Raw genomic sequence first — 25,846 nt, forward strand, 5'->3', positions numbered from 1 at the left:
GTCGCCATGGTGCTTGGGCTGGGTCTGCTCACCCGTCCTGGTTCAGAACGGTACAGTGTTTTGTTTTTTTCTTCTTCTGGAGCTGGTCAGAACCTAAGGAGGCTTTTCCTGGTATTTGTGCTTCCTTACTTTTTCTCTTCAAGTTTCCTCCAACCCCTCAACACATATACACCACATGGCTGCTTATCTATCAAGTGGCTGATGTCCTCTTTGAATACAAAACAACCCCCGCAAATGTGATTCTAATAATGCAAAAGCTCACAGCAATGACTAAAATGAATATAATTTAGTTCTCAGTTTTTCAAATATAAAGATTATAATAAAAGTTAAATACTAAAAATAAAAATGAAAACCTTGCCATCTGGGAAAGGGAAAACAAATATATATCTTCCCCTAATTAAATGCATTAAGTCCTTAATGAATATCACCTCTCACCTAGTGTAAGTCTGCAGAAGGCTGTGAGAGACCATAATCGAATGGTTGATTGAAGCCTTGTTCAAATACAGGAAATGGACATGGAAGCAGTGTCTGGTCCTGTGTCCCAGGGTAGGAAAGGAAAGGAAAATTAAGTTCTGCATCACCTCTACTTCAGGGACCCTATCATGTGTGGATAAGCTTGTAATTTATTTTTAATTTATTTTTGTTTCTTATGTGTTTCTCCAAAAGCACTGGTACCTCACACAGAGAAAGGAGTGTGAGACAGAGGGTGACTCCTCTGCATTCAAGCAGCATTCACCAGTGACAGACAGGGATGCTCACTAACTCTTTCTGGAGAACTTTGGTCTGCACTGTCGCAGGATCCTCTTTCTCATTGTCCTGTACTTGTTAGTTTTCTGTGTAACAAATCATGTCTACCACATGTGTTGTCTTCACTTTTTTGGTATCTTACAGTAAATAAGATTTAAAAGTTTTAATGTAGTTGATTTATCAGTCTTAAGAGTTTGTGCCTTGTACTTAACAACCACTAGGTTTGAATGTCATAGAAAAAGTGTCAACACGGGGAGGAAAGTTTTGAGGACAATTAACAAGTAGAATGCCAGACCCCCCCCCCCCAAAAAAAAATTCCAAGCTCTATTTAATATCTTAATGAGTCCTTGTTCCCCCCTCCCGAAAAAAGGTACACAAAGCCTGGGATTCAGTTCCCAGCACCTAAATAAGAAAAAAGAAAATTACAGGCCTTGCCTTTCAGATCCTCTTGACCCAGCCTCACCAGTATCTGGAATCACATCCATACACTACCAGGCTGGGTTTGTACTGATCTTCTGAGTTAAATTCATGCTTAGATTTTGGAAAACTAGTTCTTTACTGTTCTGATGTCTTTCTTTCTTTTCTTTTCTTTTCCCTTTTTTTTTTTTTTTTTTTTTTTTTTGGTTTTTTGAGACAGAGTTTCTCTGTGTAGTTTTGGAGCCTGTCCTGGATCTCGCTCTGTAGACCAGGCTGGCCTCAAACTCACAGAAATCTGCCTGGCTCTGCCTCCTGAGTGCTGGGATTAAAGGCGTGCACCACCACCGCCCAGCTGCACCCAACACAATTTATCCATTTGAAGAGTACAGTTAAATGATGAACCTGGGTCCTCTGCAAGAACAGTGGTGTTCTTAGTCACTGAGCCATTTTTCCATTCCCAGAAAGTACTCTTGGCTATGAAGCCATCTTCTCAGCCCCAAAGTATTGCCAATTCATCTTTAATGTGATGGTTGCAGTTTGTTTTCTGCCACAAGAAGGGATAGAACTGCCAGGTGGTGGTGGTCTACAGAGCAAGATCCAGGACAGGCACCAAAGCTACACAGAGAAAACCTGTCTTGGGGGGAGGGGGAACCAACCAACCAACCCAACAAACAAACAAACGGGATAGAACCTAGGACCCCACACATGGGCAAGCACTTTACCACTTTAAAAAGTGGTGTTTTTTGTTTTGAGACAGGGTATCTCTGTATAGTCCTGGCTGTTCTGGAACTCACTTTGTAGACCAGGTTGGCCTTGAACACAGAGAACTGTGTGCCTTGGAGTCCTGAGATTGAAGGCTGCATTTTTTTTTTTCCTAAAGGAAGGTTATCTAGTGGTTATTGAAGCTCTGGTTGTGCTCACATCATCTCAGGACTTGGGTGCAGGTTCTATAAGAAGACAAAGGGATAGGAAGCTACCCAATGCCTGGATTGTACAGTTGTCGCTCTCAGGGAAGCAGGTCACTGTCCCTGCACTCAGCCTCTTATGATTGTTTACAATAAGACCACTTATCTGCAGTTTTGCTTTCCATGATTTCTGTTACAGTCAACTGTGGTCTAAAAACATGAAACAGAAAACTTTGGAAATAAAAGATGTACGTGTAAAGTTGTATGTTGCTTGAGTAGCATGTTGGAATCTTGCACCATCATACTCTACCTACAGTACCTTGCTCAAACTTACTAGAACATGAATCATTCCTTTGTTCACCATATCCATACTGTATATGCTACCTTACCATTAACTTAAATAATAGCACCCTTAAAATTTTTTTTAGATTTTTCTTGTGTGTTAGTTTTTTGCCTTAATGTATGTATGCACACCACATGCATGCCTGTGGAGGTCATAAGAGGGGGTCAAGTTCCCTGGAACTGGAGTTACAGGTGGTTGAGCTGCCATTTCAGTGCTGGGAACTGAACCTGAGTGTTGCTAGAGTTTTCCTGCCTTTTTTCTAGAATTAGTTAGTACTCTATATGACCATTCATATCTTAACAAAGTTTAAAATGTATATATATCTATATATCTATATATCTGCAGCCCCTGAGTCCTCTGCAAGAGCAACAAGTGGCTCTAACCCCTGAGCATCTCCTCAGCTCCTATAACTGCAGGTTGATTTTTGGATTTTCCAGACAGGGTTCCTCTGTGTAGCCCTGGCTGTCCTAGAAGTTGCTTTGTAGACCAGGCTGGCCTCAAACTCACAGAGATCTGCCTGCCTCTGCCTCCCGAGTGCTGGGATTAAAGGTGTGGGTCACCATAGTTGCACTCAAATCAACAATTATTGTATTCCTGCAGTCCTTATGTTTTTAAACCCCTGTTATTTAATAATGGCTCTAAAATGCAATAGCACTTAACACTAGCAACTTTGGCTATGACAAAGAGAGAGGTGGCAATGCTTTAAAAAAGTAAAATGGGGGCTGGAGAGATGGCTTGGTGGTTAAGAGTACTGGATGCTCTTCTAGAGGACCCTGGTTCAATTCTTAGCACCCACATCTATCTGTAACTCCAGCCCTAGGTACAACTCCAAGTGATCTGATGCCCTCTTTTGGCCTCCATGGGCACTGCAAACTATGTTGATGCAAGCTGAACATCCATATACATTAAAAAAAAAAAAAAAAGTGAAATGGTCTGAATAAGGAAAACTAATATCCAAACATTTCTAAGATTTTTTTTTTTTGGTTTTTTTTTTTTGGTTTTTTCGAGACAGGGTTTCTCTGTGTAGCTTTGCGCCTTTCCTGGAGCTCACTTGGTAGCACAGGCTGGCCTCGAACTCACAGAGATCCGCCTGCCTCTGCCTCCCGAGTGCTGGGATTAAAGGCGTGCGCCACCACGCCCGGCCATTTCTAAGATTTATAGTAACAATGATCTATCTGAAAGTATGAAGAAAAGGTAAAAATGTGCTGGCTTTGCTGCAGTTACTTAACTATGCATAAGTGCTCAGTTAAGATGGAAATGGTATTAACTTTGTTGGTGGGAAACATCAACAGGAAACGTGTTTCATTGGAAATCCATGTCCCATACAATATATCCCCTATGAAGAGACGCTAGCAAACGGGCCCTGAAGCAATACTGCTGAGCTCTTCAATGCAGGCACGGATGCAGGCTCAACAGGTTTCTCAATCAGAAAACAGATGGCTGGAGAGCCCAGGTCTACCACTGGAGAAAGCTGTGACTGGATTTCCAGCAGAATTTAAGATGACACAGAGGAGAGCTGGGGGTGCAGCTTAGGACAGAGTACATGTCTATCACACGGGAAGAAGCCCTGGCTTTTTTTTTTTTTAATCTTTTTTTAGAGATTTATTTATTTATTATGTATACAGCATGTATGACTGCAGGCCAGAAAAGGGCACCAGATCTGATTACGGATGGTTGTGAGCCACCATGTGGTTGCTGGGAATTAAACTCAGGACCTCTGGAAGAGCAGGCAGTGCTCTTAACCTCTGAGCTATCTCTCCAGCCCGAAGCCCTGGCTTTGATCCCTTGCACCATTGCTGCCCCCACCAAAACAGGCATGGTATCTCCAGCAATTGGGAGTCTGGCGCAATGATTAAGATCAGCCTAGGGGACAAAACAGCCACATAAAGGTCCTTAAAAAAACAAAAACACTACACCAACAACCAACCAACCAACCACCCAAAAACCCCAAGGGGGTTGGTATGATGGCTCAACAGATACAGAAACTTGCCATACCAGCCTGGTGGTTTGAGTTCAATCCCTGGAACCCACACAAATGTGGAAGGAGACCTGACTCCGTGAAGTTCTTCTTTGACCCACAACATGTGTGACGTGACACACATGCACAACATACCCATGCAGACACAATGATACATTAGAAAACCTTGGAAATAACCCAAGCCAAATTAAAAAAAGGGGGGGGTTAGGGAGATGGCTCAGTGGGTAAGACTTCTGGCTGTGAAAGCAAGAGGACCTGACTTCAAATATCCAGAACTCACATAGACGCTGGGCTTGACTGCATATGCCCAACTCGAGTTGGGGATGGAGACAGGTGGGTCCCAGGAACTTGCTGACCAGCCAGTCCAGCCAAACCAATGAGCTTCAGGTGTAGTGATACACCCTATTTCAAAACATAGGGTAGTGATAGAGGGCTATTCCCAGTGCCCTCCTGTGGCCTTGCAGGCACGGGCACCCACATACACACATGCACATACACTGTGCAGCTGTGGAAAATCTTGTACAGTGCCCATCTCAGTTACTTTTTCTGTTGCTGTGATAAAATATTTTGGGTTTCTTTTATCTCGTAGTTTCCAGGGTCTGGGTCATCATGGCAGGGACTTCCTTGTAGGTATATGAAGCAGCTGGTTACACTGCATGTACAGTTGAGAGAGAGTAATCAGTGCTCATACTCAGCAAGCGCCCTTTTTATACACTCCAGGACCCAAGCCCTTGGGATGATGCTGCTGCCCACCTTTAGGCTGGCTTTTCCCATCTCAATAAACCTAATGAAGATAATTCCTCACAGACCTGGTTAGAGACTAACCAATGTAAGTAATCTACACAGCTGTATCCAGAGGCTTGCCTCCTCAGTGATTCCAGATTCTTCAAGGTGACAATACTAACCCTCAGTTCCTGTAACTTTATCATAGATGTGTATGCACAGGAACAACACACATCTGATTCAGTACTATCCAGTTTCAAGCATCTACTGGAGGGTTTTGAATGCAGTGCCCTCAAATAAGAGACTGTAACTGCCACAACTCAAAGGATACCTAAAGAAAGACATTTAAAATGACAGGAATGTGAGTGGTGGTAAATGCATGTAATCTCAGCACTCAGGAGGTGAAGGCAGGAGGATCAAAAGTCGATAGTCATGCTTACATAGCAAGGCTGGCCTAGGATACATGATGTTCCTTTTGGTTCTATTATTAATCTTGCCACTAAATTTCACTAAACACTGTGTGGATGAATAATGTAGACATGAGGATGGCTTACCATCATCACACATAACATACACACAAATATAATTTCATACACAGAGAGATTAGAGCTACACAAACCCTAGAGCTTACCAATATACAAGCAACTGTCATTTACACTGGAACAGGTAATAGAACCATACGGGAGCAGTTTAAGACTGATGAGACTGCCAGGCGGTGGTGGCGCACGCCTTTAATCCCAGCACTCGGGAGGCAGAGGCAGGCGGATCTCTGTGAGTTCGAGGCCAGCCTGGGCTACCAAGTGAGTTTCAGGAAAGGCGCAAAAATGCACAGAGAAACCCTGTCTCGAAAAACCAAAAAAAAAAAAAAAAAAAAAAGACTGATGAGATTGAAGAAGCATTAATATAAACGCAGTTTGATTTTCTCAGGATGCCAGTGTAGAGTTACGGGTTGAAATACAAAGATGGATAAATGGCTCATGTTTTCTGTTTGTTTCACACTTCCAAGAGGTGATCTGCACTTACCTAAACAAAGTATATCCAGATAAATACTGTTTGTATAATACAAAACTAAACTACCATCTAGAAGGAAAAAAAATCAACTTTTCTTTTTATTGAAAAATCAACATTTTGTTCACAGTATCTTTTCACTGCCATGACAACATCTGAACAAGCATCAAACTCTTCACAGATGTTGGTGCAGCAACATTATAGGTGATAACTGTCTTTTTTTTTTTTTTGCAGTGCTGAGGGTTGAAACCTTGATCTTGCACACGCTAGGCAAGCACCCTACCACTGAGCTACATCCTCAGCCCCTAGAGTTTTCCTTTTTAAATAGAAAATATTATAAACAAAACCTTTTAGTACTGCCTTAAATATCCATGAAAAAATTTCAACAAGGTTAAAAACTATGATTTTTATTAAAGAAAGTAAAAAACATTGAATTCTACATTTAAAAACACTATTATTTTAAGAATCAGCCTTGTCTCTTCATATTGATATACATTTCAACAATTCCACTTTGAATAAAATTTTGAATCCTGAAAAATAAGTGGGGGAAAATGTTACTATTTACAAAATTCTTGGTTTTTGTTTGTTTTGTTTTTTGAGACAGGGTTTCTTTGTGTAGTCCTGGCTGTTCTGGAGCTTGCTCTGTAGACCAGACTGGCCTCGGAGATCTGCCTGCATCTACATCCCAAGTGCTTATAAAGGTATGCACTACCACCGCCCAGCTCAAAATTCTTTTTTTAAAAGGTGGTGTGATTATATAATATAAAATACACTATCTCAACCATTTTCAAGTGTGCAGTTCAGTGCTGATGACTATATTCACGGCTGTGCAACCTGCAAAATTCAAACTCTATATCCATTAAACAGTGATGCCGCTTTGCTTAACTTACCCCCACTCATCTTTGAAAGCATGATTCCGTTTCCATGATTTTTCTTCTTTGAGATAGGGTCTCATGTAAGCCCAGGCTGCCCTAGAACTGATCCTGTTGCTTCCACTGGAGTTTGCTATTTTAGATGCTGCATACTGGATTCATATGTAATATTAGTTCTTTTGCAACTTTTTCATTTAAAGCATAATATCCTCAAGATTGACTCTGGTTGCAACAGGCCACATACCCTTTTAAGGTTACATGTCCCATTGTTATGTATGTGATGCACTGTATTAATTTACTCTTGGACCTTTGTATTGTGTAGTTGGAATTTTCTTTGGGCTGTCAACCAGCTCCCCAATAAAGACATGGAGACTTATTATTAATTATGAATGCTCAGCCTTAGCTTAAGCTTGCCCCACTAGCTCTTTTAATTTAACCTGTTTCTATTCATCTACATTTTGCCTGGGGCTTTTACCTTTCTTTTATTCGGTATGTCCTACTTTCCTGCTTCCTCTGTGTGTGTGTCTGTCTGTCTGGCCCTTGGTGTCTCCTTGGTGTCTCTGTTTCATTCTTTGAGCCTAAATTACTCCTCCTACTTTATATTTGAGCAGGTAAAAGTCATCTTTCAACTTTATAAGTTAGTTTGGATTGTATAAACCAAACCTCTATCCATGCCATATGAAAGGACGACATGTAATAATAAGTCAAGAGGACTCTGTAACCAACAAGATTTATCATGTCTCATCCAGTCTGAGAACTGTTCCCATATAGAGGGATAAGCATATGCATCACCTGTCTTGCAGTTTTTGTAGGTTTATTTCTTTATGTCTATAGCCAAATTTTCAGGGGGTCTCCCCTAATCAAATCTGGCCTCTATTAATTTTGAAGGAATCCATAGCCTTTCATTTCCTGTGGAAACAAAAGTATAACCTCTCCCCCAATGCAATACATTTTCTGAATTCCATTTAAAAGTTAAGACATCCCTCAAGTATCTATGCTGGTTTAATTCAGCAGTTCCTTTTACAATCCTATGTCTCTCAGCAGCTGTCGTTCACTCATTAGCACTCAAAAAATTCAAAGTCAACAAAGCACCATAAAGGATCCAGACTCCCTGTATATTTTCCATCTTTATGTGGCTTATTACTGTTATATTACTTTACTCTTTCTTTAAAGACTCTAATTATTTTTAAACTATTTACTTTTTCCTATGACTGTCTATACCCATTTTTTTTTCTTTCTTAAGCACCTACACATACTGTAACCTGTTTATTTTTTACCTTTTAATTTTTTTGGTCTGAACATGTTTTCTGTGCACCTGTAGTGTTCTCTTACAAACCTTAAACTGCTAAGTGGCAGCTAGGCCCTCTGCCTTGTGGCTCTGGCAGTGAGCTGTGTATAACTGGGAGCTGTGTTTAACTGAGAGCTGCATTTAACCACCCCAGCTCTAGGAAGTTGGTACCTATACTGTGGCAGGCATTTTTACTTAGCTTGCTGTTACTACTTAGCATGCTGGCTGCTCAAGTGTTCTGCTGCACACCAGTGCCTCTTAAAGGAGATGCATCGTTTTTTGTTTGTTGGTTTTTTTTGTTGTTGATTTTTTCCAGTTTTCTCAGTCCTATGTGGAAATTCAGGCCCCATGTCTATCTTTGCATAGTTAAACACATATTCTGCAACATTTCCCTTTTTGTCTAAATAAAAAGGTTTTTAGCTTTAACATAGTAAGACTATATACAATAAGAACAATTATCAAGTAAGAATTACATTACAATATCCAATCCATTTGCATTGGCAAATTTGGAGAAGATACTCCATTATCTATCCTATCTTAATGAGTTTAAAGTTGTGTACCTAATTTACTTATTATTTAACTATGCAAAGATATGTTGCATTTAACTATGTAAAGTTATGTTGCATTTATTTATGTTGTGGAATAATTTACAAATATTCTGCAACAGGGTTGCTTCCAAGAGAGTAGTGCTGATTTTTAAGTATGATGCTATGAAATGAGCACATACATTTTTGAGGCTCTACTTCCTATTCTTTTGAATATATACTCAGAAGTAGATTTATGATGTCATATGATTGCTAAGGAAGCACTACAGTGTTTTCTACAGGAGACAAAATAATTTACAATGCCACCAACAGTGAACAAGGGGTCCAATTTTTCCACATGCTTGCCAACACCTGACATTTTCTGATAGTCATTTGATAAATACATAAGTTACTTCTGGGTTGTATATTGTTATGCACCTGTAACCTTAGCACTTGGGAGGCTAATGCAGGAAAGGTAGAAGGGTGGCAGGTGTGAGGCCAGCCTGGGTGGCATGTCTAAAAAAAGCTATATTAACCAGACTTTGGTAATAGGTGAAAGAGTAAGAATTCATCATTCATTATGTTAGTGGTTTTCAGAGATTATGCTCATTGTAATACGTACACCATCTGAACCTAGTTTTGAAGGACAGAGATTTGCTGGGTGTGGTAGTACACACTTTTAATCCCAGAATTTGGGAAGCAGAAGGCTGGCATATCTTTATGAGTTCAGGATCAACCTGGTCTACATAGAGTGTTCCAAGATATCCAGTGATACATACAGATACCCTGTCTCAGAAAACAAACAACAACAAAACAAACAAAAAACAAAGACAGCCATTTGAATGTCTACACCATAAAAGTTTACCTGTGGCACGCTAGTGCTATACTAGACGTTCAGTAAAACTTCTGTGGCTTTCCTTGAGGTCTTCCCAATTTTTTTTCCATCTCTCTTTTTAGTTTATTTGCTTTATATCTCTCAGCCATTAAGACAAGTTCCTCTGGGATACTCTGAAATTATTAAATGTGTTACTAGGATTCTGGGTTCCTTCCTTCCTACAACATGCTGAATGACCTTCAAATTATTTTACAGAACCCCACAATTATAAGATATCTTTTAAAAAAGGAAAAAAAAAAAACAAGGGAAGAAAAGAAAGGTCTTACCAGTTAAGTCCTAAATATATTTCTAAGCTACAGACCAATGTACCCATCATTCTTCTACTCTATTTCTATTGTTTCCTAGCCTAACAGTTTCCTTAAAACATGCTTTTATTTTCAATTTTTTTTTTGTTTTATGTGTATAACTCTTTTGTCTGCATGTATGTCTATATACCACTTGTGCACTTGGGTGTCTGCAGAGGCCAGAAGGGGGATTCTGGAACTAGTTACAGATGATGTGAGCCATCATGTGGGTGCTGGAAATTGATTCCGGGTTCTCTGTTAGTGCGCTCTTAATTGCTAAGCCATCCCTCCAGCTCTGACACATCTTGAAAAAAATATATATATATTTTATTTTGTGTACGTGTATGCTCAAGCTCAGGCTCAGGTTCATGGACAACTCTTGGGAGTCAGTTCTCTCCTGCTATATTGAGTGATCTGGGGATCAAATTCAGGTTGTCAGGCCCTACATGTACTTGCTTCTACCTGGTGAGCCATCTCGATGCCCTTTATATTTATATTTATGATTTAACTGAATCATACATAAAACAGTATGTTTCCACTATATAGCTTTTTCATACATGCTCCATTCTGGTCAACTCCCCTTCTCTTCCTCAGTTTCCCTTCTTTCTAATGGTACCATTTCTCATGCATTCTGTCTTACCACCAGACCTAGAGTGTTCCCACTGCTATCTATTGCTCACTCATATCACATTGGTTTCTCAATCACATACTCCCATAGCTCACAGTCTTTGCCATGTTATAACCCTCATATTAGTGCTGTGTTAGACATCTTACTTGCCAAGCAGGGCCTTCAGTACCTGACATAACATATAACTAAAACATTAACATGTAAATTTCTATTAAGTTGCATATTCTCACCTGATTTGCTCTTTCCAGAATATTAATCAATTCAGTGGCAACCCTCCAATCATTTCTTGTGATAAGAGTAATTGACATGCCAGTCCGCCTTGAAGAGGGAAAAGGTTTATGTAATTTATTTTATACCATACTCATAATTCGGTTAATACAGAAAACAGAACAACAATAAAAAAAAAACCTCAACCTTTACACATGTTTTAGAGTTAATATCACATAAACAGTAACTTAGAATCTAAATAAAGTCATCCCTTTGCATTCAATGGAGTTGGCTCCAGGAACCCATGGGGACATCCAATCAGGATGCTCAAGTCTCTTACATAAACTAGTATCACATTTATACATTGTCTTATATAATGTAAATCATACCTAGATTACTTACTGCACAAACGTACACACACTCTAAAACAGATGTCATAATCTCTTATCTTGGGAACAAAGACAAGGAAAAAAAATATGTTCAGCACAGGCAGGTTTTTTTTACATTATTTGTTTTTATTTTATGTACATTGGTGTTTTGCCTGAATGTATGTTTGTATGAAGTGTCAGAGGCCCTGAAGAGATGTTACAGACAGTTGTGAGCTGCCATGTGGATGCTGGGCAGCCAGTGCTCTTAACCACTGAACCATCTCTCCAGCCCCACACAGGCACTTTTTAAAAAACATTTTTGATTTATGGTCGGTCAGGTCTGAAACTCAGAAATTCTAGGTTCAGAAGCCTGGTGGAATTTTCAGTTACTTTAAAAACAGCCCAGGAGTTCAACAGGGGTAAAAGGTTCTCTTCTGTGTTAATGCAAACTTGTACTTTGTCAATAACAATAAAAATAGTCACTGAGCACAGCTCCTTGTTAGAATACTGTTCTGCAGGCTTAAAATATTAGCATCAACAATTACATACTTGGGAAGCTAAGGCAGGAAGATCACAAAGTTCAAGGCTTGCAATGGCGAATTAGTAAGACTATGGGGTAGTTGAGTGTGGTGGGGGAATAAAAAAAGTCCAGGGATGTGGCTTAGTGATACTGCACTTTCTAGTATATGTGAGGCCTTAAATTCAGTCCCCAGTACTGCAAAAAACCCCAAACACACAGGGGTTGGAGAGATGGCTCAGCAGTTAAGAGCACTGGTCACTCTTCCAGAGGTCCTGAATTCAATTCCCAGCAACCACATGGCAGCTTACAATCATCTGTAATGAGATCTTCTCATGTGTAGATGACTATGTAGACAAAGTGCCCATATACATAAATGGTCTTTTAAAAACAACAACAACAACAACAAAATGTTAAGTAACAACAAAAATGAAACACTCATAAAACCTACCAACAACTATAAACAAACAATTGAAAAATCTCAAATTATAAGAAGCCAGTCACACCAGGATCTAGTTCCTCCAGATAAAAGGGGATAAAAGAGTCAATTGGGGTCTAGAGAAGAACAGAACATTTACAAGAGAATAAAATGGGTTTCTGGGCAAGAACAGTCTCTGAGGGGAGTGAAGGGAATCCAGAACTAGAATTGGCTGCTCTCCTGGGTAGACCCAGCTGGCTTACCCTGCTCTCCCAGTGCGTCCTACTCTGTGTACATATTCTTCAATGTTCCGTGGAAAATCATAATTGTAGACATGAGTAATATCATGGACATCAAGACCTCGAGATGCCAAGTCAGTAGCGATGAGTATTCTCACTTTACCTAAAGAGTAAAGGCAAATAAACACTAAACCTGTCTGGTAACAGCCAGTCCATGACATGTGAAATTTAATTATTCTTATTATTTAATTAGATGATGATTGCTTATAGTGAAAGTGGAAAAGAAAGCTTTTTAAACTACTGGCAAGTCACAGCACAACATACCACAGTTCAACAAATGGTTCTCTCCTGAACTATCTGAACAATGTGGGAAAGAGACTATTTTGGTGGTCTGAATGAAAATGGCTCCCCTAGACTGCTGTTTAAATGCTTGGTCCCTGTTGTAAGTTGAGGGAGGGATTAGGAGGTGTGGCCTTGCTGGAAAGTGTACATCACTGGGGGAGGGCTTGAAGTTTCAGAAGCCTCCCATCATCCCTAGTGCAGCTCTGTTTCAAGAGCTCTCAGCTGCTGCTCCAACGCCATGCCTGCCTGCTGTCAAGCTCCTCATGATGATGGTGATGGGTCCCAAATAAAGCTTTCCTTTTATAAGTTGCCTGGGTCAAGATGTTTTATCACAGCAGTAGTGAGGTAACTAAGACATACATCTTTCAGGTAAACTAATATACAGTCTCCGCTACAAGTTAATATTCTGACGCTTGTTCATGTATTGGTCTTTGTGGAATTAGCTGGTTATTTCTCAGAAGCAGATTAATATTCAGAGCTCTAACACGTCTATTTTGGATTTACAAGGTGAGGACAGACTGAGAAATAGGAAATATGAAAAGATATCATCACTCAGTCAAGCCTAGGTACTGGAATTCCCTGAAACTGCAACAGACAGCAATTATAACTCACCTGTTTTAAAGTTCTCTAATGCTTTCTCTCGGTCACTCTGTTCTCTGTTGCCATGCAGAGACTCTACTGATATGTGTCGGAGAATCAGGTCACTTGATAAGTGATCAGCACTGAAGTAAAGAATAAAGTTAATGATCTTTTTTTTTTTTTTTTTGGTTTTTCGAGACAGGGTTTCTCCGTGTAGCTTTGCGCCTTTCCTGGGACTCACTTGGTAGTCCAGGCTGGCCTCGAACTCACAGAGATCCGCCTGCCTCTGCCTCCCGAGTGCTGGGATTAAAGGCGTGCGCCACCACCGCCCGGCCAAAGTTAATGATCTTAAGTGCTTATTCTAATACCATCATCAACTAGCAAACAGCCTGCCAACTTCCCCATTTGAAACTAGATACAGACCCAGCCATGAGTAAATCAACTGGACTGCTGAGGGTAATGAAAGCACAAAGAAATACCTACACAGCTTTTCTGCTGACAAAGACAATGACTTTATCTTTAGGTGACATATTCTCTAGGAAAGTTTGGATATGAGTTCGTTTCTCTTCTTCTGTGGTGATGATTATATTCTGCTTCACTGTACTAACAGCCTAAATAATTGAGAGATCACAGTACATTAGCACCACCCACAAGTGGCTCAAAAATGCATTTTTAGTCAGTTAATACTTTGAAAATAGAAAAGTTGTGAGCATAGCAAAATTCCTATTTCTACTCAATACTTACAGCTCAGTCTTTGATTTTTATTATTTATTTACCCATACTGAGTCTGGGAACACATGAATGATCAGGAGGCATGCTAAAAGTTATTGACTACTGTTGTAAGAACAACCATCAAGTAATACTATGTTTGCAAGAATTATCTTCCTGAACATTGCATATCAAACTTTCAGTGACAGATGAGATGAAACTCAATTCAGCGAGTACTTTGTCAATTTAATACAAAATTGACTAGTGTCATTTTTTAAACATAATGAAAAAAAAAACCTCTTTGGATAAACTAGATTGTAGTAGCACTCAGTTTTTTTTCCTGATTGTCTACCTATCACTTCACCAAGTATTAGTTTATATTTACTATTATTTTTTATGAGTATGTGTGCAGAAACATGAGTGTGGAGGCCCAAAGTTGACAGGATCTTCCTCAATTGCTCCCCACTTTGTTAAATAAGGCAGGTTCTCTCACTGAACTTGGAGTTCTCGCTGACATTGACTAGTCTCACTAGTTAGCTTGTCCTGGGGATGCCAGGTCTTTGTGATTGCCACCATTTGCCTGATTTTTTACTTGGGTTCTGAGAATATGAATTCCACGTTTGAATGGTAAGCATTGTATCCACTGAGCCCTCTCCCCAAACCCTCTATTTTCGTGTGTGTGTGTGTGTGTGTGTGTGTGTGTGTGTGTGTGTGTATACACACTAATGAGTCAACAAAATAGACATATCAAAATCAGCTATTTCCCCCTGGTGCTGGGAACTGAACCCAGAGCCTCATGAATGCTATCCATCTATTCCATCACTAAAGCACAGCCCCTGCCTTTAACTATGTTCTTTAAGTGTAATTACAAAGTTTTAATAGCAATAAAAACAAACTTACTACTAGATCCAATGTACCAACATAGACAATCATCGGCTCTTTCAAATAAGACTGTGCAAGGCGGCGGACAGCATATGGCCAAGTAGCACTGGAAACAAAACAAGACACACCAGCATCAAAACTTTATAATAACATGCTACCCATGAAAGGCATCTTTATATTTCTAATCTTTTAAACAAGTGAAACAAATTTACAGTTACATTCTACTAAGAGTTGTCTAGGGGCTGGAGAGATGGCTCAGTGGTTAAGAGCACTTGACTGTTCTTCCAGAGGTTCTGAGTTCAATTCCCAGCAATCACATGGTGACTTACAACCACCTATAATGAGATCTGGCGCCCTCTTCTGGCCTGCAGGGATGCATGCATGCAGAATACTGTAAACATAATAAATAAATAAATCTTTAAAAAAAAGAGTTGTCTAGTTAAACAGTCAAGCTACTGGACACAACCTTTAACTAGGCCCCACCTTAACAGGCAACCTACCATGGCCCCACCCCTGAAGGAAACTGACTTTCTACTGGCAGCTGGCAACTGCCTTGAGTCCCCCACCCCCCACCCTGTTCAGTCCATGCTAGAATACTGACTAGATCAATTGTGTGCAGGTCTTGTGTAGCAACTACTTGTCATGTTCAGAAGATACTGTTTTACAGTGCTCCCTGACCTCTGGTTCTTACATTCTTTCTGCCCCCTCTTCTGTGACATTTTCTGAGCCTTGTGGGAGGGGGAGTCATACACTATTCTTTAAAACAAGATTTACTTTTATTATTTTAATTATATGTATATGTGTGCATGGGTGTATGCTTGTGACTGCAGGTGCCCCTTCAGGCCAGAGGCATCAGACTTCCTGGAAATAGAGTTACAGGTGGTAGTGAGTCACCTGATGTAGGTGCTGGGCATTGAATCTGGATCCTCTGCATGAGCAACAACCATTCTTAATCTGAACCATTGTTTCAGCCTCCATACTCTAGTCTTTTTTTTTTTTTTTTTTTTGTTGTTAAAGATTTATTTATCTATTATGTATACAGTGCTCTGTCTGCATGTATGCCTGCAGGCCAGAAGAGGGCACCAGATCTCATTACAGATGGTTGTGAGCCACCTTGTGGGTGCTGGGAATTGAACTCAGGACCTCTGGAAGAGCAGCCAGTGCTCTTAACCTCTGAGCTATCTCTTCAGCCCCATACCCTAATCTTAATAATTAAGACAAAGAATATAGGCCTAGGAAGAATTATTCTTTATAGATCACACAATCTCAGTTTTCTATCAGGAAAGGTAATCAGAAATCAAATATTTATCTCTAAAGATAAGTGATCATTTATTCAACATAAGATTTTTCCATGAAATGCAGCTTTCATGTAAAATCCATCCTGAGTGGCTCAAGCAGATGAAAACACTTGCTTTCCTGACTCCATTCCCAGAACCCACATGGTGGCCAGAAACTACTCTTGCAAGTTGTCCTCTGATTTCTCCATATATGCCTCAGTGCATGCACACACAAACACAAATAAACATAGCTGGGCAAGATAGTGCATGCTTTTAATTCCAGCACTTGGAAGGTAGATCTCTGTGAGTTTGAGGCCAGCCTGGTCTACATGGAAAGTTCCAGCCTAGGCAGAACTACATAATGTCTCAAAAGAAAAAAAGAGTAACAAACATAACAAAATCATCTATTATGTATGAAAGGTATAACAGTCAGGGATAAAGTAGCAATTCTTACACTTAAGAATCTCAAAATACTTCAAGTAATGCTCTGAAAGATAGTTGAGCCGGGCATGGTGGTGCATGCCTTTAATCCCAGCACTTGGAAGCCAGAGGCAGGCTAGCCTAGTCTACAAAGTAAGTTCCAGGACAGCCAAGGCTGTTACACAGAGAAACCTTGTCTTGAAAAATAAAAAAACAAAGAAACAAACAAAAGATAGTTGAGAAAGCAACTTAATAGAATAGATTTTTAATCCACTGATTTTAACTCTGATTACATAATTAGGCATATTTACCTTGTCATAATAGTCTGCCGGTCGGGACGTACATCTAACAAAATCTTCATTATCTGGGGTTCAAATCCCATGTCCAGCATCTTGTCTGCTTCATCTAAAACCTGTATTCAGGGTGAAGAATGTGGCCAATCTCATATCTAAATACTTATTTTCCCTATTACCTAAGAAACTTCTCAGATACCAGAATAACTTTCTGTGGACATAGAATCTAGACTGATTTGTTTCACTTGATTCCCAATTGCTTCTGAATGTCATAACTTTCCTATGCTAAACAGAATGAGAAAAAAGTCCCAGAATATAAAGCACTATAAAACAGCCATCCTCATCCCCCATTTTCTACAAATTCCATTCTTTTTCCTCCCAATATTCCAAACCCTTACTCCATGATTACCAAATAGGTTACACTTTTCAGGTTGACAAAGTTATTCATTTGTAGGTCATTCAATCTTCCAGGAGTTGCAATAATGATGTCTACACCTTTTGAAACATCTTGTATTTGTCCATCTCTATCGCCACCACCATATACACAAACACTTCAAAAAAAAAAATCCAGAAGTTCATGTTTAAGCAAAGAACATCCCATCATAACTCAAAATCACAACTAACCTAAGCACTGTTACAGGATAAGATGAAATAGAATATTTGATGCTTTTAGGAGTAGCTGCCCCTTTGTGGAAACTATCCACACCGCCAGCCTACAGTGTTTCTAAAGAACCATGCTTCTACATTTTTTGGCTCTATGACATGGGTATTGCTAATCAAATCAGATTCTGAAGGTGTGAAACTAATGAGGATGGCAGAAACTATGATAACAAAAGGTAAACTCAGAGCAAGAACTTGTTGTATTATAGCACAGCAGTGACTTTAACCAATTTTTTAAAATTTATATTGGTGTTCTGCCTTTTATATGTGTGTCTGTGTGAGGGTGTTGGATCCCCTGGAATTGGAGCTACAGACAGTTGTGAGCTGCTATGTGGGTGCTGGAAATTGAACCCAGGTTCTCTGGAAGAGCAGCCAGTGTACTCAACAGCTGAGCCATCTCTCCAGCCCCGTACAGCAGTGATTTTAATAATACAATTTATTTTTGTTTTTCAATACAAGGTTTCTCTGTGTAGCCCTGGCTGTCCTGGAACTTGCTCTGTTGACCAGGCTGGCCTTGAACTCAGAGATCCTACTGCCTCTGCCTCCCAAGTGCTGGGATTAAAGGAGTGTACCACCATTGCATGGCTACAATGTATGTTAAGATGTATTTTACTATTTTTAATTATGTGTTTGTCTGCACACAAGTATGTGCACATGAGTGCAGGTGCTCTTGGAGCCAGAAGTGTGGGATTTCCCTGGAGCTGGAGTTATAAGTGGGTGTGAGCTGATTGACTTGGGTGCTAGGAACAAAACCTGGATCCTCTGTAAGAGGAGTAAGCCCTCTTTTTTTTTTTTTTTTTTTTAAAGATTTATTTATCATGTATACAGCATGTATGACTGCAGGCCAGAAGAGGGCACCAGATCTCGTTACAGATGGTTGTGAGCCACCATGTGGTTGCTGGGAATTGAACTCAGGACCTCTGGAAGAGCAGTCAGTGCTCTTAACCTCTGAGTCATCTCTCCAGCCCGAGGAGTAAGCACTCTTAACTGCTGAGCTATCTTGCCAGTCTATAAAATGTATGTTTAAAGAACTAGAAGGCTTTTGAAGGTTTACAACCCCCCAAAAAATGATATTTAAGAAGCCCAGTGTTGGCATATTCCTTTACTCTAAGCACTCGGGAGGCAGAGGCAGAGGCAGAGGAGGCAGAGGCAGAGGCAGAGGAGGCAGAGGCAGAGGCAGAGGAGGCAGAGGCAGAGGAGGCAGAGGCAGAGGAGGCAGAGGAGGCAGAGGAGGCAGAGGAGGCAGAGGAGGCAGAGGCAGAGGCAGAGGCATCTCTGTGAGTTTGAGGCAAGCCTGATCTGCATAGTGAGTTCCAGGATAGCTAGAGCTACAGAGAAACCCTGTCTTAAAAAAAAAAAAAAGGTTTAATCCAATATAAACATTACATAATGCATACATGTACTAAAGCATGACATCATAACTCAAATGTCATTAATATGCATGATTTTGTTGTTGTGTACCAATTGAAAATTAATTTGTAGAGCTGGGGTGATAGCTCAGTGATTGAATACTTAGCCAATATGCACAGATTGTGAATTTGGACCCAAGAAATACACACACACACACACACACACACACACACACGATTTAAATAAAGTTACTACAGACGTGTAGGTGAATATAACACTTATGTAGAAATGACTTACCTTTTAAGATCACTATATGAATACTTAGAACATTCAGCTTCTACTTGAAGGGCTAATTCCCGGGTGGGTGTAAGGACTAACATGCCTGGTCCATTTCTTTGTTCTCTAGCTCTTTAAAAGGGAAACAATAACATTAAGTTATTTGTCTTAAATACATGACAAGTTCATTAAGTGCAAGACTCATAATGATGAGAGTCAAAGATGCAGAAAAAGTTCCTCCAGCAGAGCCGGGCAGTGGTGGCATAGGCCTTTAATTCCAGCAGTTGGGAGACAAAGAAGCAGGTGGATTTCTGTGAGTTCAAGGCCAGCCTGGTCTACAGATGCCAGGATAGCCAGGACTGTTACACAGAGAAACCCTGTCTCAAAAATCCAAAAAAAGTTCCTCCTCTAGACTTTGGTTTATTAATCACAATTAACATACCTAAAAAATAAGCTGCTGGTATAAGTTTCTATAATTTTTTATTACAACAGCAGAGTTACCATAAAATGACAAAATCCAGAAAATAAGCCACATACGACATAAATACACTGTCCCAAATACTTGTTCATTTAACATGACTTTTTTTTTTTAGCATTTCAAATGAATTGCTAAACCTTTTCTCACTGGATAGAACTATATTGGACAATATATTCATATAATTTGAATTAAATAACATGATTTAGGACAATTTAAGCAATTTGATTCCATTGTTTTTTTTATTATGACTTTTGGTAGACATTGCCTATTGCTTCCTAAAATGGTTTTATGAACATATACTTCATCAACATAGCCATGTGCAGCTTTAGCCAAGAAGAGGCATCTCTTTGAACCAATGCAAGAAGTGACAGGAACTTAACTATAGTTTTGGTTATGCATCTATTAAATCCCTAATATGAGAATAGAGCCAAAGGAATTCTTACAGTGGTTGAGAGTCTAGATGGATAAATCCGGGCATTAAATAGGACAGTGTCTTCCCTGTTCCAGTTTGTGCTACTCCAATAAGATCTATTCCTTGCAGAACTATTGGCCACGCCTGTGACTGAAAAAGAATGATAAACACTGAGACAGGAATCACAGCTCCTCTTGCCATCTATCCGTGCCTTTTAAAAGCTCTATGTTTACACACACCCTATGTTAGTCACTGGCAGTGCTGGCAGGGGGCCCTGGCACATGCTTTGAAGACAGCTTTTCCCTGTTAACTTACGACAGACATTATCTGGGGGAAAATGTTAATGAAATATTGGAGGTAACAAAAAGCATACCTGAATTGGTGTAGGTTTTTTAAAGCCTGCTCTTTTAATATTTTCCATCACTTCTGGGTAACTTTGAAAGGCATCTTCAAATTTACATATAGGGTTGGGGATAGGACGTTTCTCACCATCTTTCAAGTCATCACATGTTATATTAAAATTTTCTCTCCTTTATAGAAAATACAAGGATTAGTGGATTTGCTCAATTTACTCAAGAAAGAAAACATTTCTTACAATCAGTTCAGGTAACAGCTAGAAAGGCATCTGCAACTGATTCGAACCAGACTTTTATAATTCTAAGGAGATATAGACTAAGAAATGGAGGGCTGGACATGGTGGCACAAAATTGGAATGCCAGCACTTGGAAGGTGGAGACAAGAGGACTGAAAGTTTGAGGCCAGCCTGGGATATACAGACTCTGTTTCAAAACAAATAAGTAAACAAATGAACAAACAGAAAGAGAAATAAGAGCCTGTTTCCTTCTTAAATGAAGGTGCAGAAGTAAAGGAAAATCTAATTATATGGGTGAATGAGTATGAAAAATGGAACCTAAATATGTGTATTATATACAAAACTAGACTAACAAATAGTCCTAAGAGTAGTTATTTGACCAAGGCTTAGCATTATCTCAATCATCTTTCTGCTACACCTATTTTTATTTTTATTTATTTTTTGGCACAGCCTCATGTGGCCTTGGCTAGCCTCAAACTCCACATGTAGCTTACAACGACCTTGAACTCCGGATCATCCTACCTCAACCTCCAAAGTGCTTAAGATTATAGACACACACTACTATGCCCAGCCTTTATTTTTAGAACAGACTTATTGTCTTTCTGATTTGTGTCAGTTTTTAAGGTTGTTAAGGGATTGGAGAGATGGTTCTGTGGTTAAGAGTACTATTTGCTCTTACAAAGGACTGAGGTTCAGTTTCCAGTACCCACATGGTGGCTATTAACAGTTTATAACTCCAGTTACAGAACATTTAATGCCTTCTGGCTTCCTTGGGAACCAAATGCATATGGTGTATATGTATGTACGCACGCACGCACGCACGCACGCTAAACTCTCACAAACCCATAAAAAAAAACTTATGACTTCAGATAAGAACAAGAGTTTAAGGAATTATTCTTTGTTTTGTAGCAGACAGATAATTACAGAAAAGCATACCTGGTTAAAACTCAGACAACAAACTGACTGAAATGTCCAGCTTCAAATGATATATCTATAAGACAAGCCCTGTATCTTAGCCTAGGGGAACCTCACCAAAGATGAGGTGGAAAGATTGTAAGAGGCAGAGGATCAGGGCATCTTTGGTGAAATTGTGCCTTCTAGATATGAGAGGGAAGATGCACCCACGAAATCTCAACTATATGGCTCCTAAATAAAGACCTGGATAATTACACCAGCTGACATGCCAAGGCTGATGGGGGGAAATGTCCTAAGGTCCCACCCCAAATGAAGAGCTACAGGCAATGACTGTTGAGGAAGAATCAGTCTTCCCCAAGGACAAAGGCCCCAATCAGTTATCTAACACCAAGTTAGGTGTCTAACACCAAGTTAGAAAACATACATATAAGCAACAATAAATGGACTCCGCAGGTTGTATAATTCATGTAACAATGATATATAACAGTAACAAAGAGGAAAAAAACCATGAATTTGAGAGGGAGTAGAAGGGACACACGAGGAGTTGGAGGGAAGGGGAAATGATGTAAATATAGTACACATTTGTAAAATTTTTAAAAATTAAAAAAAAAAAGAAATTACAGTGTTGGCCAGATGGCTCAGTGAGTCAAGGTGCATGACAGTGAGTTTAATGTTCCATCTCTGAGACCCACAGAGCAGGAGAGAAGCAATTCCTGCAAGTGATCCTTTGGCCTCCATATGTGTGTCATGCCATGCATATATAAATAAGTATAATTAGAAAGTAATGGGTTTTGTTGAAAAAAATTACTGTATTAAAATTTTTTTTTACCTTTCTACTTTTCACTGTTAGCTGTGGATATAGCTCAGTTGTAGAGTTGGCCTAGAATGCATGAAGCCCTGAGTTCACTCTAAGTACAACTTAAGTTGGGCATGATGGTGCACACTTATAATCTCATCATAAGGAAGGTAGAGGCAGGATGATAAGAAATTCAAGGGCATCTTCAGCTGCATAGCAACTTTGAGACCAGTCTGGGAGGCCAGTCTCAGGAAAAAAATTTATCAATTATATTTATTTACTTAATGTGTGTGTGTGTTGGGGGTGGGATGCACACCTGCCACAGTGTCCATTCAGGGGTCAGAGGACAACTTGCACCTAGTGGATCTCAGGGTGTCAAACTCAGGTCTCCAGGTGTCACAGCAGGTGCTTTTACCTGCTGTGCCATCTTGCCAGCCCCCCAAACCCCTCAATTTTCCAGTATTGGAGACAGAATTCTCTAAAATACTATCTAATATAACAGCATCACCCACGAGTGACAATTTAAATTTGAAATTAAAATACAGTCATGTCAATTAATGCTGTGGGATGGTCTGTATGTCAAATTGCTCTGACTGGTCAATAAATAAAACACTGATTGGCCCGTGGCCAGGCAGGAAGTATAGGTGGGACTAACAGAGAGGAGAATTGAGAGAACAGGAAGGCGGTTGGAGTCACTACCAGCCGCCACCATGACAAGCAGCATGTGAAGATGCCAGTGAGCCACGAGCCACGTGGCAAGGTATAGAGTCATGGAAATGGGTTAATTTAAGCTATAAGAACAGTTAGCAAGAAGCCTGCCATGGCCACACAGTTTGTAAGCAATATAAGTCTCTGTGTTTACTTGGTTGGGTCTGAGCGGCTGTGGGACTGGCGGGTGATAGTGATTTGTCCTGACTGTGGGCAAAGCAGGAAAACTCTAGCTACAGATTAATGTTGGGGGATACATTCTGAGAGATCACTGATAGGCAATTTCTCTGTTTCATAAACATGACAGTGTACTTACACAAACCCATATGTGATTGTCAAATATAACCTGGCCTTTAAGATAATTTATTATTTTATGTGTATAAATGTTTTGTCTGCATGTGTATAAGTGCCCCACATGCATGTCCAGTGCCTATAGAGGTCAGAAGAGGATGGTGGTTCTCCTGGGAATGAGTTACCGATGACTGTGAGCTGACGTTCAGGTGCTGGGAATCAAACCTGGGTCCTTTAAAACTCTTCAACTCTCTAGCCCAACCTGGCCTTTAAAAAAAGATTTATTTTTATTTTATGTTTGTAAGGATTTCAATCACATGTACGAAAGTGTACCATGTGCATGAAGTCTCCAGCTGTGATCTGCTGTGTGGTGCTGGGAACTGAACCTGGGTCCTCTGCAAGAGCAGCCAGTGCTTTTAACCACTGAGCCATCTCTCCAGCACCTTGATTTGGCCTTTTCAAAGTGTGTATGTGTATGTGTGATTGTGCAGGACAGGGGTCAACCTCAGATATTGTTCCTCTGGAGGTGTGCACCTTGTTTTTTTGAGACAGGGTCTCTCATTGTCCTGGAGCTAAGTAAGTAGGGTAGGAAAGCTAACTGGCTGTCAAGCCTTAGTGATCTGCCTGTCTTCACGTCCCCTAATGTTCACTGACCAGCTTTTCATGTTCTAGTGATTAAATTCAGATCTTTCTGTTTTTGTGGCAAGCACTTTACTAACTGAACTCTCTCTCAAGCTCCCTTTCAAAATTAATTTTGGTTTGGAGAGATGACTCAGTGGGTAAGGACACTTGCCAGTAAGCCTGATGACCTGAATTTGATTCTTGGAACCTACACAGTGGAAACATAGAAGTGACCTGGCAAGTTTTCTGACCTCCACACACAGGATCTGACCTCTATCCCTGGCAGGAGTACCACTCCCCTCCACTCACATATACAAATGTAATAAAAAAATAAGTAAAAATTTAAGTTAGCCCACAAAGCAATGGGTGTCACTATAATGTTTTTCATACATATACTTTTACTTTGTTCTTATTCATCTTCTACAAAGTCCTCCCCCAACAACCTGCTTCTTAATGCTATCATCAGTCTGCAATAAAGACAAGATATATGAGTTTGAACGGACAGACAGCTCAGAGGTTAAGAGCACTTGCTACACTTGCAGAAGACCTGGGTGTGGGTCCCAGCACCCACAAAGGGCACTGATGTAGTACATATACATGTATGCAAGCACTTATGCATACACATAAGATAAAAATAAATAACTATTTTTATATAGAGAAAGATAGGTGTTTTCTGATAGTATAATGTGACACAGCAATTCTTTTTTCTTTTCTGAGACAGGGATTTGTAGTTCAGACTGTTCCCAAGCTCACTATGTAGACAAGGATGAGCTTCAACTTCTGATCCTTGCCTTTATCTACAAGGCTAGGATTACAGGCATGTGCCACCCTGTCCTACCATGCCTAGATACATAGTACTAGGGTTTTGTGAATGCTAGGCAAGCACTCTACCAATTGAACTATACCCTCAGTCCTACAGTAAGTACTGCTTTTTAATGAGGGTGGGGTGGGAGCAAATGCAGTCTTGCACATTCCAGGCAAGCACTCTACTGTGAGATACACCTCCAGCCCTAGTATACTTCCGTCAGAATGAATACACTTGAAAATAACAGTGGAAGCATAGCAAATACATGAACTAGTAGCAGTTGTCTGTTCTCGTTATAAAGTTCTACAGGCTGTCCACAAACACACTGTACTCCGACTAGCATCGCTTTAGTTGGACCACTTTCACCACACACGTGAATAATGCATTGCATTGTCTTTACGGCAGCTACAGTTGCTTCAAAATACTAATTCTTCAGGTCGATTATAATCTTATGGGGTCACTATCATGCAGGTTGAGGTTGACTGTTACATCCCCAGCATATATTGTACTGAGTTACTGGGGTACAAGAACCACAATAAGTGTTCAATTGCTATGTATGGCCTCTGAGACATAAACAGACCAGCTTCCATCATCGAAATCAGACATTTGTTGTTGTTTGTGACAGTCTTGCTGACCTTGAACTCATGATTCTCCTACCTCTGCCACCTCAGTGCTGGGATTACAGGCATGTGCCACCATGCTCCACCGTGGTACTTGACAACAATGCTCTAAAATTCATCATGCAATGTGCAGCCAAGTTTTCAGTTGAGCAAACATGGAAGTTGGGTATAGTGTTCCAATACAGTCATTCAGAATCCGTGCCGAACAAATCAACAGTAAGAACCTAAGAACACACTGAGGTAATGAAACAACTACCCACCTCCAGTTGTCTATCTGCACTTGTGACATTGAGCTTGTCGTTGCTGACTCTATGTAAAAGTTTTTCTTAATTGGAGGTAAATCTGGGACAAAGATGACAATCCAAACTTTGATAAATGAGAATGTACATTTACTAACACTTATTCAAAACTACAGGTATCAAACTAGAACAACATTAAGTCTTCTATGCATACAGTTTTA

The 25,846-nt window shown here is 40.0% G+C and overlaps 1 protein-coding gene across 2 annotated transcripts in view; it reads right to left on the reverse strand.

Moving 5' to 3' along the window:
• Window positions 1-6,512: 6,512 nt before the first annotated feature.
• Ddx43 (DEAD-box helicase 43) overlaps window positions 6,513-25,846 on the reverse strand; it is a 35,911-nt gene continuing 16,577 nt past the window's right edge. For both annotated transcript variants that reach the window (XM_076576796.1, XM_042282155.2), the window contains exons 5-17: window positions 25,647-25,728; window positions 20,412-20,568; window positions 20,070-20,188; window positions 19,170-19,280; window positions 17,272-17,413; window positions 16,881-16,981; window positions 14,891-14,978; window positions 13,766-13,893; window positions 13,316-13,425; window positions 12,386-12,524; window positions 10,843-10,930; window positions 9,671-9,813; window positions 6,513-6,651 (exon numbers count right to left, since the gene is read on the reverse strand). In XM_076576796.1, coding sequence (XP_076432911.1) covers window positions 9,700-9,813; window positions 10,843-10,930; window positions 12,386-12,524; window positions 13,316-13,425; window positions 13,766-13,893; window positions 14,891-14,978; window positions 16,881-16,981; window positions 17,272-17,413; window positions 19,170-19,280; window positions 20,070-20,188; window positions 20,412-20,568; window positions 25,647-25,728 — 1,379 coding nt within the window. In that variant the 3' untranslated portion in view covers window positions 6,513-6,651; window positions 9,671-9,699. The remainder of the gene's footprint in view (window positions 6,652-9,670; window positions 9,814-10,842; window positions 10,931-12,385; window positions 12,525-13,315; window positions 13,426-13,765; window positions 13,894-14,890; window positions 14,979-16,880; window positions 16,982-17,271; window positions 17,414-19,169; window positions 19,281-20,069; window positions 20,189-20,411; window positions 20,569-25,646; window positions 25,729-25,846) is intronic.

The sequence above is a fragment of the Peromyscus maniculatus genome, chromosome 7 (assembly GCF_049852395.1).
Source record: "Peromyscus maniculatus bairdii isolate BWxNUB_F1_BW_parent chromosome 7, HU_Pman_BW_mat_3.1, whole genome shotgun sequence".
Taxonomy (NCBI): Eukaryota; Metazoa; Chordata; class Mammalia; order Rodentia; family Cricetidae; genus Peromyscus; species Peromyscus maniculatus.